At 43.0% G+C, this 16,730-nt stretch overlaps 1 protein-coding gene across 1 annotated transcript in view; it reads right to left on the reverse strand.

Moving 5' to 3' along the window:
- Window positions 1-14,600, reverse strand: part of MRPL48 (mitochondrial ribosomal protein L48) — a 53,039-nt gene extending 38,439 nt beyond the window's left edge. Inside the window, exons 1-3 of the mRNA XM_059708489.1 lie at window positions 14,205-14,600; window positions 4,093-4,145; window positions 361-398 (exon numbers count right to left, since the gene is read on the reverse strand). Of these exons, the coding sequence (XP_059564472.1) occupies window positions 361-398; window positions 4,093-4,145; window positions 14,205-14,225 (112 nt within the window). The 5' untranslated portion in view covers window positions 14,226-14,600. The remainder of the gene's footprint in view (window positions 1-360; window positions 399-4,092; window positions 4,146-14,204) is intronic.
- Between the last annotated feature and the right edge of the window lie 2,130 nt (window positions 14,601-16,730).

A 16,730-nucleotide genomic window follows, 5' to 3' on the forward strand; every position in this document is an offset into this window, starting at 1 on the left:
GTCCCCTGAACAAGGATCGAACCCACAACCCTGGTGCATTGGGACAATGCTCCAACCAACTAAGTTATCTGGCCATGGCCTAATTATCCCTATTTTTTTAAAGTGAGGAAATGACGTTATGGGGAATTAGCCAAAGGTCACACAATAAATATGAGTTAGAGTTGGAATCTAAACAAACTGTAGAGCTCTTGCTCCTAACCATTTCTTTATGTTCTTGCCCACTACCCTATTCCATGTGAGGGCTTGGATCTGGTCCCAGCCACGCTTCTCAAAGATATGTTAGGCATCCTTGTAAAAAATTATTAGCGTGCTAGAGAGTCACTTAAAGTAAGCAGACTACACCAGGAAAAAAATGCTTACCTGCAGAACAAATGGGATTCTCTCCTGAAGTTCTGAACCTAAAAAGAGAGTATGGTGAATACAATTAGATACCTGCTATTTATTTGCAGTTATCAAAACTTGTATACTCCTCATCAAGGATAAGTCAATGCCAGATATTTCCTCCTTCCGTCCTTTCCACAAATATTAAGTACCTACTATGTGCCAGCCAATGTGCTTAGGTCTTGAGGATACAAAAATACAAAGTAAATGTCTCTAGCTATGGTCTAGTTGGGAGAGAGTTGTAAACAAATGCGAACCACAGTAGAGTACTGATCCAGAACAAAAGCATGTACATGATTTGGTGAAACACAAAGGAAAGTGTGATCATTTCCACCAGGGAGATGAAACTTTTTGAGCTGAGCTTTAAAAATGAACTGTTCTGGATTACTTACCCTAACAGGTAAAGCATTCTACGCAGAGGGATAAAAGTGGTAAGTTTAGGGAACAGCAAGCAGCTGGATGTAAGTGGAATTTAAGCTGCAGGGAAGGGAACAGGGTGAAAGAGGTAATAGGGAGTCAGGTTATAAAGAACCTCATGTGCTGTGCGAAGGAGTTTGGTCTTTATTCTGTATAGGCAGTGGGAAGCTCCTGGTAGAATTTACGCACAGGAGTGACATGATCAAGATTAAGTTTTGGAAGTTAACCCTGGCAGTAGGTGAAAAATGAATGGGAATAGGTGAGACTGAGGCAAGAGAACTAGTGAGGTGGTTCTTATAATAGCCTTGCATTAGAACATGCTCAGGGAAGATGGAGAGGAAGGGACAGCAATGAGAGCTAGACTGGATACAGAAGCCAGTGAATATGGAGGAGAATAAAATGGTTCTGTTTGGCCCTGGCCAGGTGGCCCATTTGGTTGGAGTGTCATCCTATACACCAACAGGTTGCAGGTTTTGGTCAGGGCACAACAGGAGGCAACCCATCAATGTTTCTCTCTCACATCAATGTTCTTTCTGTCTCTCTCCCTCCCGCTTCCTCTCTCTAAAATCAATAACAATAATAATAATAAATAAGTACATAATTTAAAATGGTTCTGTTTGGTTGACTAGGTAATCAGAGTATTTTAATTCAGTATCCTGCAAAGCTTTGATGCTAAACTGTGGGACAAGTTAGAGACAAGCAGATCTGTGATTGAACGCTGATTCCACCATTTCCAAACTGTGACCGTAGGCAAGTTGTTTTGTGTCTCTGTAACATAGTTATCTCATCTCATGGGACTGAAAATGTATCTTAAACTCTCTGAGCCAGTTTCCTCTTTTTTATTTTATTTTATTTTATTTATTTATTTTTATATTTTATTGATTTTTTACAGAGAGGAAGGGAGAAAGATAGTTAGAAACATCGATGAGAGAGAAACATCGATCAGCTGCCTCCTGCACATCTCCCACTGGGGATATGCCCGCAACCCAGGTACATGCCCTTGACCGGAATTGAACCCGGGACCCTTCAGTCCACAGGCCGACGCTCTATCCACTGAGCCAAACCGGTTTCAGCTCCTCTTTTTTATTTTAAATTTATTGATTTCACAGAGAGAGACAGAGGAAGGGAGGGGGAAGAGAGAGAAAAACATCGATGTGAGAGAGATATATTGATTGGCCGCCTCCTGCACACACCCCACCTAGGCCTGGATCGGGCCTGCAGCCCAGGTTCATGCCCTTGATCGGGAATCGAACCTGGATCCTTCAGTCTTCAGACTGATGCTCTCAACACTGAACAGAACATTGAACAACACTGGCCAGAACTATTCATAGATTCTTGAATGTGCCCGACTGAGGATTGAACCCAAAACATTGGCATATCAGGAAGATACTAACCAACTGAGCTACCTGGCCACGGCCAGATACCTCTTTTGTAAAATAACAATATTTATATGTTTGTCCTGTAGTGTTTTTGTTAATGTGAGAACATGTAAAATGCCTAGCATGGTGCCATAGTAAATGCATATTAAATAACTGACTGACTAATGGAAAAATAGATTAAGATGGAAAGGGAATAAGAGGAAAAGGCTTCAATAAATGTAAAGGATTAAAGAATTCATCCAGGCTCATGTGGTCAGGAAGATATTCAATTCATTGTTTTATATCATGTGGCTGCCATGCATTAGACATTGTGGATATCTGATGAATAGAAAAATAAACTGCCAAATGCTCTTCATTATCATCCAGAGAAAAAACAATGGGGAGGTAGCATACTGTAAATACAGAAGAGTGAAAGAACAACTTGGGTTTGAATCCTAACTCCAACTTATATTAGCTATGTCATCTTTGAGCAATTGATTTACCATTTTGAACCGCAGTTATTTATGCATAAAATTGAGATAATATCACCTGCCTCACCTGATAATTATGAAGAACTATTAATTCATTCAACAAGTATTTATTAAATGCCTACTATGTGTCAGACACCATTCTAGGCCCTTGGGATATAGAAGTAAACAAAACTAGCAAGTCTTTATCCATATGATGATTATATTCTAGTGGGCAGGGTGAGGAAGACAGATAATTTAAATATATATACACATACATATATATAAAATGTGTCAAGTGGTAATACCTGCTATGAAAAATAAAGCAAGGTAAGGGGACAGAGATTGATGGGAGGTGTAGTTAGAAAAGGCCTCCCTGATGATACAACATTTGGGCACAAAGCTGAATAAAGTCAGAGGACAAACTATATGGATATCTGAGGGGAGAATGTGCAAAGATCCTTAGGTGGGAGAGTGGTTATGTCATCAAGGAATAGAAAGGGAGCCAGTGAGTAAGTAGTAGTATACAATGAGGGAACAGATTAGATAAAGACCTGTAAGCCATGGTAGGAGTGTAGAACTTATTTTGACTAAGATGGGAAAGTCTGAGAGAGAAGTAACATGAGCTAACTCGATTTTAAAAGAATCACTCTGATTTTAGTGCAAAGGATAGAAGACAAAAGTGAAGGCAGTGAGACCACTTAGAAGGCAGCATAATTGTAGTTTATACGTTAAGCGCCATGTCAGTCACCGGTGACTGACACTATACTTTCTGTCTGGACCGGTCAGTCACTGATGCCACCAGCATATCGGTGAAATCGGATATTGTGGGCTAAACGGAAAGGAAGACAATACAGGCTTGGCGCTTAACGTGTTAAGAAGATAAGGAGCTGGTCCCTAGTAGTTTAGCAAAACAAATAGTTTGAGACCTGAATCTGGTTTAATTCTATAATATTTCACAAGTTGAGCCAACAGGATTTGTTAAAGAATTGGATGTAGAGTGACAGAAATAACAATGTCAAGGATCACTCCAAGGATTCTGGCCTAAGCAACCAGATGAATGGGGTTGTCATTCACTGAGAATGGATAAAGAGCAAGATGGCATGCCCTACCTGGTTTGGCTCATTGGATAGAGCGTCAGCCTGCAGACTGAAGGGTCCCAGGTTTGATTCCAGTCAAGGGCACGTGCCTGGGCTGTGGGCTCCATCCCCTGAAGGGGGCGTGCAGGGAGCAGCTGATCACCAATTCTCTCTCATCATTGATGTTTCTCTCTCCCTCTCCCTCTCCCTCTCCCTTCCTCTCTGAAATAAAAAAATAAATAAATAAAAAAGAGCAAGATGGCAGAGGTGTTCATGCTCAAGATGCTTAGTAGACATGCAAGTGGAGATGATGAAAGAAAAATGCTGTGTGAATTACCTGGCAGAAAGCAAATGTTAACTATATTCAACTATTATTATTAATATCCTTACCTTAAGAGAGGAAAGGCTTTCTTAAAAATGATATCATTCTTCAAACACAGCACCTACAGCAAAATAGCCATGTTAGGACAATCTTAAGCACTGATAAACTTCCAAGCATCTCTTCACAAAGAGGCTAGAACTCAGTACACAAACCAAAAGGACCCAAAGGCTCTTGTCAGGCAAAGAAGCTGTCCTACAGTTAATATTAAATATGCAGGCAAACCAAGGTCATCTTTTCCTTCTTATTCCACCCACTACAGAAAATGCTCAAAAAACAGAAGCCCCCCTTCCATCCTGCCCCCGGGGGAGGGGAGAGCGCTTTTTGTATTTTAAAGAAAAAACATTGTTTCCCCTTTCTAATTTAATCTATTTTTCTAATATCGATCAACAACTATGATGCTTCTGCCAAGCACAGGCACCGTGCAACAGACTTTCTTAACTTCTTCCCTAATTCTCAAAACACTTGAAAACAATTTTATAGATGAGGCAACTAAGGCCCACTGAGGTTACAGTCCAAGAAATTATCTATAATAATAAAAGCATAATATGCTAATTAGACCGGACGACCTTCCGGATGAAGCCGGACTGCAAAGGAAGCCGGGGTCCCGGGTGCCAGGGGGAAGCCGGTGCTGGCAGCCGGGGGAAGGAAGGCCTACTCTTGCACAAATTTTAAAGTTTATTTTTAAAAAGACTATTATAAAATAAATAAACAAAAAGACTATTTTTATGTGCCAACTATAGTACTGTGCTGAATATTAAAGGGAATATAAAACAAAATGTGCCCGGCTGGTGTGGCTCAGTGGTTGAGCACTGACCTATGAACCAGAACCAGGAGGTCACAGTTCAATTCCCTGTCAAGGTATATGCCTGGGTTGTGGGCTGGATCCCCAGTGTGAGGCATGCAGGAGGCAGCCAATCAATGATTCCCTTATCATTGATGTTTCTATCTCTCTCTCCCTCTCCCTTTCTCTGTGAAATCAATAAAAATATATTTAAAAAATTAAAAAAATGTAACATGAATAAACTTTGAAAGTATTATGCTAAGTGATAGAAATCAGTCACAAGGGCCAAATATTGTATGACTACATTTATATGAAATACTGGGAATAGGCAAATCTATAGTGAAAGTGATTAGTGGTTGACTAGGGCTGAGGATCTGAGGAGCTGGGAATGACAGCCAATGTATATGGGGTTTTTTCGATGATGAAAATGTTCTAAAATTGATTGTAGTGACGGTTGCACAACTCTGAATATATTAAAAGCCATGGAATTGCACATTTTAAATAGGTGAATTATATAGTACTTGAATTATATCTCTATAAATCTGTTAAAAAATATAAGCATAGCCTTGGCAGGTGTGGCTCAGTTGGTTAAAGTGTCATCTAGTACATCATAAGGTCAGGGCACAAGGTTGCAGGTTCAGCCACCCAGTCTGGGCATGTGTGGGAGGTAACTGATTGATGTTTCGCTCGCACATCGATGCTTCTCTCTCTCTCTCTCTCTCTCTCTCTCTCTCTCTCTCTCTCTCTCTCTTCCTCTCTCTCTCTCTCTCCCCCCCTTCCTCTCTCTAAATTCAATTTTTAAAAGTTGGGAAAGAAATGTAAGCACAATCCCTACCCCATAGTTCAAATGGCTGGGGATATGGTATACATTTCTATCAAACAGCTAAGCAACAGTATAAGCATTATATGATTAAGTCACAATAAGTCCTATGAACAAGCACTTTCGGCAGGAAATCCTGGCAGAGATGGCCAGAGAAATTCTTAGCTTTTGGAGTATTAAAGACATTGCTGAGAATTTTCTCAAAGACATGAACCTTCTTCCCAGACAAATACATATAGGCATAAATAGACATACTACTTCAAGAGATTGACTAAAACTCTTAACATCACCCATAGATCAGTATGCTAAACCAAGAGATCCTCAGCGGCAAGGGTAATGTACTGTCATATTCCTCTCAGACACATTGTAGACATTCAATCAAGGTTTGTTTTGGTGAATAAATAAATGATTAGAAAGAAGTGATAAGCAATGCTACTACCTGTTGAATGCCTACTGTGTGTCTAAATCATAATTCTCTTATAAGTTAAGTATTATTATCCCATTTTTGCAGTTGAGGAAACTGAGATTAAGTAATTTACCCAAAGCCAAACAACTACTAGCAGAACTAGCATAGGATCTTAGGTTTCTCTGATTTCAAAGAAAATAATTTTCTATTTTACACCCTCTCTCACATCAATGAATGTTTTGGTGCTTAGGAAATGTTCACGTTTAGGAAAAGTCTCCCAGAGTATGTGAGGTCATGATGAATAGATGGAAGGGAGAACAAAGTACATTGACAATCCTAAAAATCACAATTAAATCAGATACTAAAAGACTTTGTAAAGTATGTGTGCAAAATGCTTAACCTAACATAAAAGATAGAGTAGGCAGCTGTGAGCCCCAGGAAACAGGAACGCCAGCTGGCTCCCCCACCTCTAGCCACCATATTGTGGACCTTAAGAAGGAAAATAACTGCAAAGGACTCCTCATGGTTAACTGGGTCCAAATTCCTAACCAGAGTCTAGCAGCCATTAGGAACAGAGGCTTCTGATGTACTCTGCATCTCAGGGAAAAGGTACAGACTGAGTTACCAATCTCCTGCACTGTGTTCAGAGTCAACTCTTATAAAGGAGTTCCTGGTAACTATATTTTGACCAATGGGCTGAGACCTGCCTCATTCAATGAGAACTGCTCAACCATATCCTCATTTGCATACTTACTGACCAATCAGATCAACTCCACAATGACCAATTAGAATATGGGATTCTGACCAATCCGAGCAGTGCTATTTGAACCAATCAGAATGTGCAAATTTGTATTCCGCATTTGCATAAAAATGGACCAATCAGGGATTAGGGCAGGGACTTTAAATAAGGGAGCCGCTGCTTTGTCCTCATGGAGTGCACTTTCTCAGTTTCCACCAGAGGCTGTGCTTCCCGGGTTTGCAAGCTGTTCATGTGAGTAAAGTTTCTGCCCCTTCACCCCATCCTAAATTGGGGACTCCTGTTGGGGTTGGATTGGTGGCAGCAACCTTTTGTCAACAGTACCTTGGCTAGTGCTTCCCTCTGAAGTTAGAACAAATGACTCTAAGGTTCCTCCAGTCCCAAGATCTGTCAACCATCATCACAAGCAGAACAGAAATCCAGTGAACAGAATATATTCTTAAATGGGTCACTTCATACAGAGGAAGTATTGGATGGGAAGAAAGATCTAGATGAGACTGATTTTTCCTCACTTTAATTGTTCAGAGTCTCTACAATAGCAAAGGATGTAATTATCTAAAAGCCAGGCTTAAAGGCTGACAACTTTCTGGAAGACATTCAAACTGTGGTGTGAACGCTGCTTCCTTTCAGCTCTGGGAAATGTGCTTCCTCTCCCTGCAATGCTCAGCATTATTTATCAGGACCAAAGTAATCTATTTTGGGACTGCATCCACAAATACCCACTCCTCCCAGTCAGCAAATGAAGAGCAGCTCCAGCTCTGGAGCAAATGGAAGAGGAGGACAGTCATGCTAGTGAATGAATGAATGAGGACACAGCTGCCACAATGGGATATAAAAATACTTGTCCCAGGAGCTTGGGAGCCAAGAACTGGAAAGGACTTCACAGCTACCAAAGAAGAGAAGTCAGGGGACAAAACCTTATAGTTCACTAGAGGTCTGGTGCACTAAAATTCATGCACGAGGGCAGGGAATCCCTCAGCCCGGCCTGCACCCTCTCGCAGTCTGGAAGCCCTCAGGGGCCTAAGCCGCAGTCTGGCCTCCCCCTGCGGTAGGTGACCGGCGGGCCGATAGGGGGACAGCTCCAGCTGGCGAGTGGCCAGTCCTGCCCCCCAATTGCCTCTCCGCCACTGCCAGTTGCTGCTGCCGCCCCCAGATCGGCATCCCCTCCCTCTGCCCACTGGCACCCACCTTGGCTGGCCTGGCACCACTCACTGGCCCCGCCCCCCCCCCCCCCCCCGGTAGTTCCACCAGTCATTTTGCATATTAGGCTTTCATTATATAGGATGAGCAGCCTTAGACACCAGAGCCCCAAAGTGGGTAGTGCCAGCAGTGGGTCAGGGGCCCATGAGGAAACAACTGAGAGGTGTTTTATGAAGACTAACAGAAAATATCTGTATATTAACAAATATTATCTAAAATAGCATTTTTACTATTACTTATTGAGTACATCCTTTGTGCTTAGCACTTTACACATACTCTTTATGCCAAAGGTAGAGTCATTATTGAGATAATTGTCTGTTTTATAGAGGAAAATACAGAGGCTTAGTTTCAATTGCTCCAAGTTATAAGCTTGGTCAGAGGTGCCAAGAAATAAGCTTGGTCAGAGGTGCCAAGAATTCAACCCCAAGTCTGACTGAATCCAAAGCCCACGATTTCCATTCTGCCACTTACCTCTCAAAAGAGTAATACCAATTCATATTAGTGAAGTGAATATGCTCATAATAGCCTAAATAATCCTATTTGTTTAGCACCTGCTATATGCCAAACATCATTTCCTTTATTGCTCACAACGATTCTGTGAGGTAGATATTTCTACTCCCGTTTTACTGTGAGGATACCAAAGCTCAGAAAGGTGAATTAATATGTCCAAGGCACATAGCTGGTAGGTATGTTCTAGCTGACCTTTTTCTAAGTTCTTTCAAAACTGCTTTTGTTTATAGTTTTCCTCTAGCCAGTCTCTCCTGATGTTGAGGTTGTTGCATGGCTATGACTTAAAGAATGACAGACTATCAAAGTCGGTCTTTGCACTGAGTCTTTATGGCAGTTAGGGGCACCGGTTATAAATTCACAAAGACCTGGGTTTGAATATTAGCACTTCCATTTTACTAGCTGTATGAGCTTTGGCAAGGCACTAAAGGAATTCATGGCCTCAGATACTGTATGATTTCATTTATATGAAATGACCAGAACAGACAAACTCATAGAGACAGAAAGTAGATTAGTGGTTACCAGGGGGTGGGCAGGGGTATTGGGGAATGATAAAGTGACTTGCTATGGGCACAGCGTTTCTTTTTGATGTGATGAAAATATTCTGGAACTAGATAGTGGTGATAGCTGCACAGTTTTGTGAATATGCTAAAAACCACTGAGTTGTCCACTTTTAAAGGGTGAATATTATGGTATGTGAATGATATCTCAGTATTTTTTAAAAAAAGAAATATCTGGCCTCACATCATAACTGCTAGATGGCCCAATTCCCTAACATTCTCCAGAACTAAATTCAGTTCAAAACACCTGAACTGTAAGCCCACTCCCCTACTGTCTCCCCAACGCTCATCCCCATACTTCTCTGCACATTCTCCCTTGATCCAAGCCCCACTGCTTCTCTCCCAAGTTCCTTGGGGCCCTCTGAAATTCCCAGTGTGTTCTCATTTCTGGGTTTTTGCACATGCTCTTTATCATAAAAAAAGAGAAAAAGTTCTATCATTCTTTAAGTCATAGTCATGTAACAACCTCAGAATACTTTCCTGACTGTGCAGACTTCCTTGGATCCTGCATGTTACACATCCATACAACACCCAGAATCTTTCTTTTATGGCATTTATCATACAAAGTTACCTATTTAATTCATCTGTCTCTTTTGCTAGGAATACAAGTTCCATGAAAACAGAAAAAGCTACATCCCAGCATCTAGCACATTTTCTACACATAGCAAGTGCTCAATAAACATTTTAAAAAATATTTTAAAAATTGATTTCAGAGAGAGAGGGAGAGACAGAAACATCAGTGATGAGAATCATTGATCGGCTGCCTCCTGCATGCCCCAAACTGGGGATCGAGCCGCAACCTGGGCATGTGCCCTGACTGGGAATCAAACCGTGACCTCCTGGTTCAAAGGTCGACGTTCAACCACTAAGCTACGCCAGCTGGGCTCAATAAATATTTACTAAAAAAAAAATAAATAAATAAATAAATATTTACTGATTGAATTAGTAAGTGCCTCCAAACCTTACTTCCTTATCTCTAAAGAGGTTATAAAAATATTTACCTCATAGAATTGTTTATATGATTAAATTAGATAATATATAAAAAGGGCTTAGCAAGTGCAAGGCACATTGTTAATGGTAGAATAAGTAGCATTGATGATAGCGGTGGTGATTGTTCAGCTACTCATTTACTAAACAATATATATCTTAGTGTGTGATGGGTGCTGAAGATAAAACTATGAACAAAGTAGAAAAATGTCCCTGTCCTCCACTTACAGTCTAGTAGTGACCAGGATATAGTGAGCTTCTTGACAATTTTCCTGGGATTTTGAACTCCCTGCCCTTCTAGGCACTGTACATTCGTTTCCTATGTCCTATCTTCTTATGTCCTCCTAATTCATGTCTGTTGATTTGTCACTTGTTCATATGAACTCTGCTCCATGTTAGCCCTCAGTGGTTTCACTTGAACTATGAGATTTGCCCCCATCGTTGAGTAGCTCTTTCTGGGCTGTCATCTGGATCAATCAATACGTATTCTGGGTTTGATGAAAATCAGCATTAGTGTCTTAGTCAGATCCACTCTGTTCTACTACTTCTTTTTTTTTTTAATGTTTTTTATTTCAGAGAGAGAGGAAGGGAGACAGCGATAGAAACATCTATCTCTATCAGTGTTTATTAATTTCAGAGAAAGAAGGGAAAGAGAGATAGAAACATCTATTGGCTGCCTCTTGCATGCCCGTACTGGGGACTGAGCCAGCAACCTGGGCATGGCGACCTCTGGATTCATAGGTCAATGCTAAATCACTTAGCAACACCAGCCAGGTCTATACTACTTCTACTGACCCAAGGAGGTACAGGATTCCATCCAGCTTTATTCCAGTAAAGCTGGGCTTCTCACTCAGCTACAGTTTGAGATTATTGTAAGCTAAAAATGTCTTAGGGTCCCGAAGAAAGATAATTGAGCTAGGAGTTTGAAGTACTATTCTTAGCTTTACCAAGTAAATATCATGTAATGTCAACATTTATTCAATCACTTATTCATTCAGTACCTACTGTAGATGAGTACATTTGAACACAAAGAAAATACAGTTGCCTACCCTTAAATATTTCCAGGGAGGATGGCAGATGGACAAATTATTTATTACATTGCAATGTGAGATCAGTATGATGGACTGTATAGGTCACAAAAAAGGAAGGATTGACAATGGGGAAGGTCAAAGAAAGCTTTCATTCTTTATTTCACAGATTAGGAAAACCAAGATTATTATCAAAGTAAGGAGATGTGAAATACTCAGAAAAGGAAAGACAGTGGGGTCTTAGAGAGGTGGAAAACCTAGGCCCGTGGTCGGCAAACTGCGGCTCGCGAGCCACATGCGGCTCTTTGGCCCCTTGAGTGTGGCTCTTCCTAAGCCTTAGGAGTACCCTAATTAAGTTAATAACAATGTACCTACCTATATAGTTTAAGTTTAAAATATTTGGCTCTCTTGCCCTAACCGGTTTGGCTCAGTGGATAGAGCGTCGGCCTGCGGACTGAGGGGTCCCAGGTTCGATTCTGGTCAAGGGCATGTACCTTGGTTGCGGGCACATCCCCAGTAGGGGGTGTGCAGGAGGCAGCTGATCGATGTTTCTCTCTCATCGATATTTCTAACTCTCTATCCTTCTCCCTTCCTCTCTGTAAAAAATCAATAAAAAATATATTTAAAAAAAAATATTTGGCTCTCAAAAGAAATTTCAATCGTTGTACTGTTGATATTTGGCTCTGCTGACTAATGAGTTTGCTGATCACCGACCTTGGCTAGTCTCAGTACTACCACTTAAGAGGCTACCGTCCTATAAGCAAGGAGTTCATTCATTCAAGCATTCAGGAAAACATTTGAGAAACTATTATGTTCCAGACAGTGCCAGTAGCGTCCATATCCTCATCTTGCACCTGCCGGGATCATCTCATAATATTATGAAGATCAAATTAAATTATGCAGGTGAAGCCATTTATTAATTACAGAATAATGTCCATATTCCTATTTGTATAGTCCTACCTGCCTTACAAAGTAGTCTTACGTTATCTATACTAATAAAAGAGAAAAATGGTAATTGGCGTACGACGATACCCTTTTCATTGGCTAATCAGGGCTATATGCAAATTAACTGCCAGCTAAGATTGGCAGTTAACTGCCAACAAGATGGCGGTTAATTTGCATATGTAGGCACAATGCAGGGAGGCGAAAGGGAAAGCAGGAAGAAGCCCCCTGCCACTGACAGTGATCGGAAACCCAGGGGGGAGCTAAGAGCTGGGGGGCAGGGCAAAGGCGGCCCTGGGGCCGCCTTTGCCCTGCCCCTCAGCCATGATCGGAGAATCAGGTGCCTTTTCCACCCTGGCCAGTGATAGCAGGAAGTAGGGGTGGAGCCAGCGATGGGAGCTGGGCACGGTCGAAGTTGGCAGTCCCGGGAGCTAGGGGTCCCTTGCCTGGGCCTAAAGCGGAGCCCACGATCGCGGGGCCGCTGCAGCTGTGGGTCCCTGCTGCCCGGGCCGGACACCTCAGCCAGAGGCATCAGGCCTGGGCAAGGGGCCGATCCTGCGATTGGAGGGTGATGGGGGTCAACACCTGAGGGCTTCCCAGTATGTGAGAGGGGGCAGGCTGGGCTGAGGGACACTCCCCCCCCCCCACCCACCCAGTGCACGAATTTCGTGCACCGGGCCCCTAGTCTTCTATAATGTCTTAGATTATACACAACAACTTCACATAGTGGGCATCATGACCTGCATTTTACAGATGTGAAACTGAAGGGAGAGAGGTCACATAACCTGCCCAAGGTCATACAACTGGCAAGAGAGAGACTCCCATTGGTTTTCTTCGTAACCGCGAAGTATGACGAACACCCCCAGACAGGCTGAGACAAGGATGCTCATAGGACTGCACATGATTGGGTGTCAAAACATCACCAGCCAGGAGTTCAGAGAATAAAGAGGCGCGTTAGCCGGCGAAATCAGAAACATCTCGTGGAAAAGACCGGTGAGCGGGCCCGAAGGGTGGGGCCTTCGGACAGGCGGCGAGGGCACTTCAAGTGAGACGGCCCCACAGGCCCAGGGACAGGAATTAAGCCTGTGGCAAAGGAAGGACAAAGCAGCCGGATGACGCCGTCTACGAAGGGGAGAAGGGGCAGCGGCCTCAGACCCGGAGGGGCCCCGAACGCACGCAGGCTGCCCGGAGCCCCGAATGGTCAAAGCAGGCCCCCCCCCTCCCCCCCCCCAGCATCCTCGGCATCAAGGCAAGCAGAGCAGGAGCAGGAGCCACCGTCTGGCTGTCTTTAACCATTGAAGCTGGGAACTCTCTGGTTGTTTTCTGTTATCCTTTCACGAGGTCTGGCCCAATGCTCACCATTTGGCTCGGGTGAACCACAGTGAGTTATTTCCCGCAGAATCAAGTGGGCTTGGGCCCTGAAGGAAACGAAGCCGGAGAAATTCAGGGGCTGCCCCAGATAATTACTAGTCGATCCATGAGCAGCAATGAACCTGCTAATGCGCATCGAAGAAATATAGTCTCCACAACTAATACCGAAAATAAAATTCTGATATAAATCACTGAAAAATAATTCATTATTCTGAGAAGCACAACTGACAGAGCACAACTGAAATCTGTTCGATCTGTTAAGAGGACAAGGGAGGGCCAAGGAATGCCTTCATAGCGGCGCGTCGGTTTTACTGCAGTCACCTACGGTTTCATAAGTAAACATGTATTTTATTACCGCCCTGCCCTTACCGCCAAGTAGCCTCACATCCCAATCAGTTCAAGTCAAAAGGGTATTCTTGGGGAAAATTCTGGAACTTGATGAGTTAATACAAAGATAAAATGATCTGGGGCCTATCCTGGTGCTGTGACTCCCGTCGTGGGGATCGCCCCTTTTCAGGCCGCTGGGCGGCGAGGGCGGAATTGCGTGGCGCGCAGAACTGTGCGGCCGGGCGCACCCGGAGCGGAGAGGAGGGAGCGCAGCGCTTGGATTACAAGGCGCCGCGTGTGCTGCCGGGAAGAGCCTGGTTTTCGCCATTTTCTATACCCGGATGTCTGCAGGGGCGGTGATAGTCCGGGCCACCTCCCAGCCCTGCTCTCCCCGCCGCCTCCCCCGCGCGCGGCGCTCGTGGAACCCACGTTACCTTCCCCAGAGTTCCGTTCATCCTTTGCTGCTGCGGCCTGTTACTGTGCAAAATGAAGATCGACCCAAGCAGCTGCAGCCCCCGGGCGGCTCACAACACGGACGGACTGGCCTTGATCGGGTCCCGTAACAATCTCCGACCGAGACTCCCTCAACTCCCGCAGCACCTTGGTTCCGGCAGCTTCTGAGACTCGATGTCCAGAAATCCTCTGCAGACTCCGCCCTCCCTGCAGCTCAAGCATCACCTTCACTGCTTTCTCCAGGCAGAATTGATCGCTATCCCTCGCCGCCCAGATACGTGGCACACAATTCTGTTTTGCCTGCCATACTATATATTGCTTCCGTCTCTTTCCCATATTTGATTCTGAGTTCCTCAAGGACTGGGATCCTGTCTGATTAATTCATTCAGGCGCCTAGCACAGGACATGGAGAGCAGACTTCTAACCTCGGTTTAAAAACTGATTAATCCTACCCCCCCCCCCAAATAAATAAATAAATAAATAAATAAATTAAATAAAAGCTGATTAATCCTAAGTAAGCTTTTCTGACATTCGCTTGCCTTGTAGCCCTGGAGGGGTACCTCAGTTGGTTAGAGCAATGTGCCGATATGCCAAGGTTGCTGGTTCGATCCCCGTCAGGACACGTACAACAATCAACCAGTGAATGCATAAATAAGTGGAAGAACAAATCAATCTTTCTTTCTCCCTCTCTCTCCAAAAAATAATACTAGTTTAATACTAGTTGATAATAACTATTCTTTAGAGGGACCACTATGGGCAATGCATTATGCTGGGCACTTAACTGTGAATTTACCTCTTTAGGTGGTCTCTTAGCAACTCTGCCTCAATTTACCTATATAGCCCTTTGTAGCTCCTTGGAATTTAAGCATAGGAAGGATTGATAAAACAATAGGATAAAAAATCTTGACAGGGTTTCTGATAACAAAGCAAGCTCCCTATCACTGAAGCCCCATTCATATTTACCAATTTTTACACCTTGCTAAGAACAACAATAACAAAAACAGTAGTAGCAGCAATAATAATAATAATAATAATAGCAACAATTCTGCATGCCACAATCCAGGCATGTATCCTGACCAGGGATCAAACCAGCAATCTCTTGTAATGTCCAACCAACTGAGCCACACTGGCTGGGGCTGGTTTTCCTCCTCCTCCTCCTCCTCCTCCCCCTTCTTTTATTTTTTACTTTTATTTTAATTTTTTATATATTTTTTATTGATTTCAGAGAGGAAGGGAGAGGGAGAGATAGAAACATCAATGATGAGAGAGAATCATTAATCAGCTGCCTCCTACACGCTCCCCACCAGGGAGCAAGCCCGAAACCCTTGACTGAAACCGAACCCAGTACCGCTCAATCCACAGGCCTGACACTCTATCCACTGAGCCAAATCAGCCAGGGCTGGTTTTCCTTCTTTTTAAAGGCTGGTGTAATCTCCCATTTTATATATACTTTATATATATTTTATACTGCTTTCCATAACAGCTGTACTAATTTACATTCCTACCAACAGTCTCTGTAAGGGTTCCCTTTTCTCCACATCCTTGCCAATTCTTATTAAATGTTACCTTTCCTCTTACATAGGAATGCTGTGGTCCCTCCACACTGTAACTTGCACAGCCCATTATTCAAGCCTTCAACACAGTGTCTTGTAACTATTTGTTTACATAAACATTATGAAACTTCATCATACGTGTGATGGGATAGGTATGTTTTCTCCCTTTGTAGATGAAGGGAAGAGGCTAGATGGCTTGCCTAAGCTTAAACAACTGGTACATAACAAATACAGGGCAACACAATAGATTTTTAGCTCTGGACGTCCCTTTTAATGGTCAATAACACCAAAAACAAATTAGAAGCTCTTGAGATCCTTCCATTGCCAACTCTAAGCCTCAAACCAACATTCTGTGAATTGGCACTTACAACAGCGCACACAAATTTGGGTCATAAGCACCTTTACTGAGGAACTGACAATGAAATCAGCCTTTCCTAGATAAGAATGGTAGCTAAATGCACGGAAACACCAGCTTCTTCTTCAGTCCTGTAAATTTCTCCTCCACCTCCAGACAGATGTCTCCCAATCTTTGTTCATTCATCTTTGTACAGAAGCTGGTATTCTTTTTAAAATAATTTATTTTTCTATTTTATTTTTTAATATATTTTAATTTTTTATTGTTAAAAGTATTACATATGTCTCCTTCCCCCCCCCTTGACCTCTCCCAGCCCACCCTTGCTCCCCAGCTCAGGCCTCACCGCCCCCCACCATTGTCTGTGTCCATTGGTTATGCTTATATGCACGCACACAAGTCCTTTGAAGTTGATCTCTTACCCACCACCCCACTCTCCCCGTCTTCCCCCTGAGGTTTGACCAGAAGCCGGTATTCTGAAGGGAGTATTCTTCCCTTTTCTTTGTATCTCCAGCATTTGGCACAGGTCATAGAACATAATGAAGCTCCAATAAATGTTGAATGAAATAATGAATGAGTGAATATATAAAAGTCCTTAGATG

The sequence above is a fragment of the Myotis daubentonii genome, chromosome 9 (genome assembly GCF_963259705.1).
Source record: "Myotis daubentonii chromosome 9, mMyoDau2.1, whole genome shotgun sequence".
In the NCBI taxonomy this organism is placed as follows: domain Eukaryota; kingdom Metazoa; phylum Chordata; class Mammalia; order Chiroptera; family Vespertilionidae; genus Myotis; species Myotis daubentonii.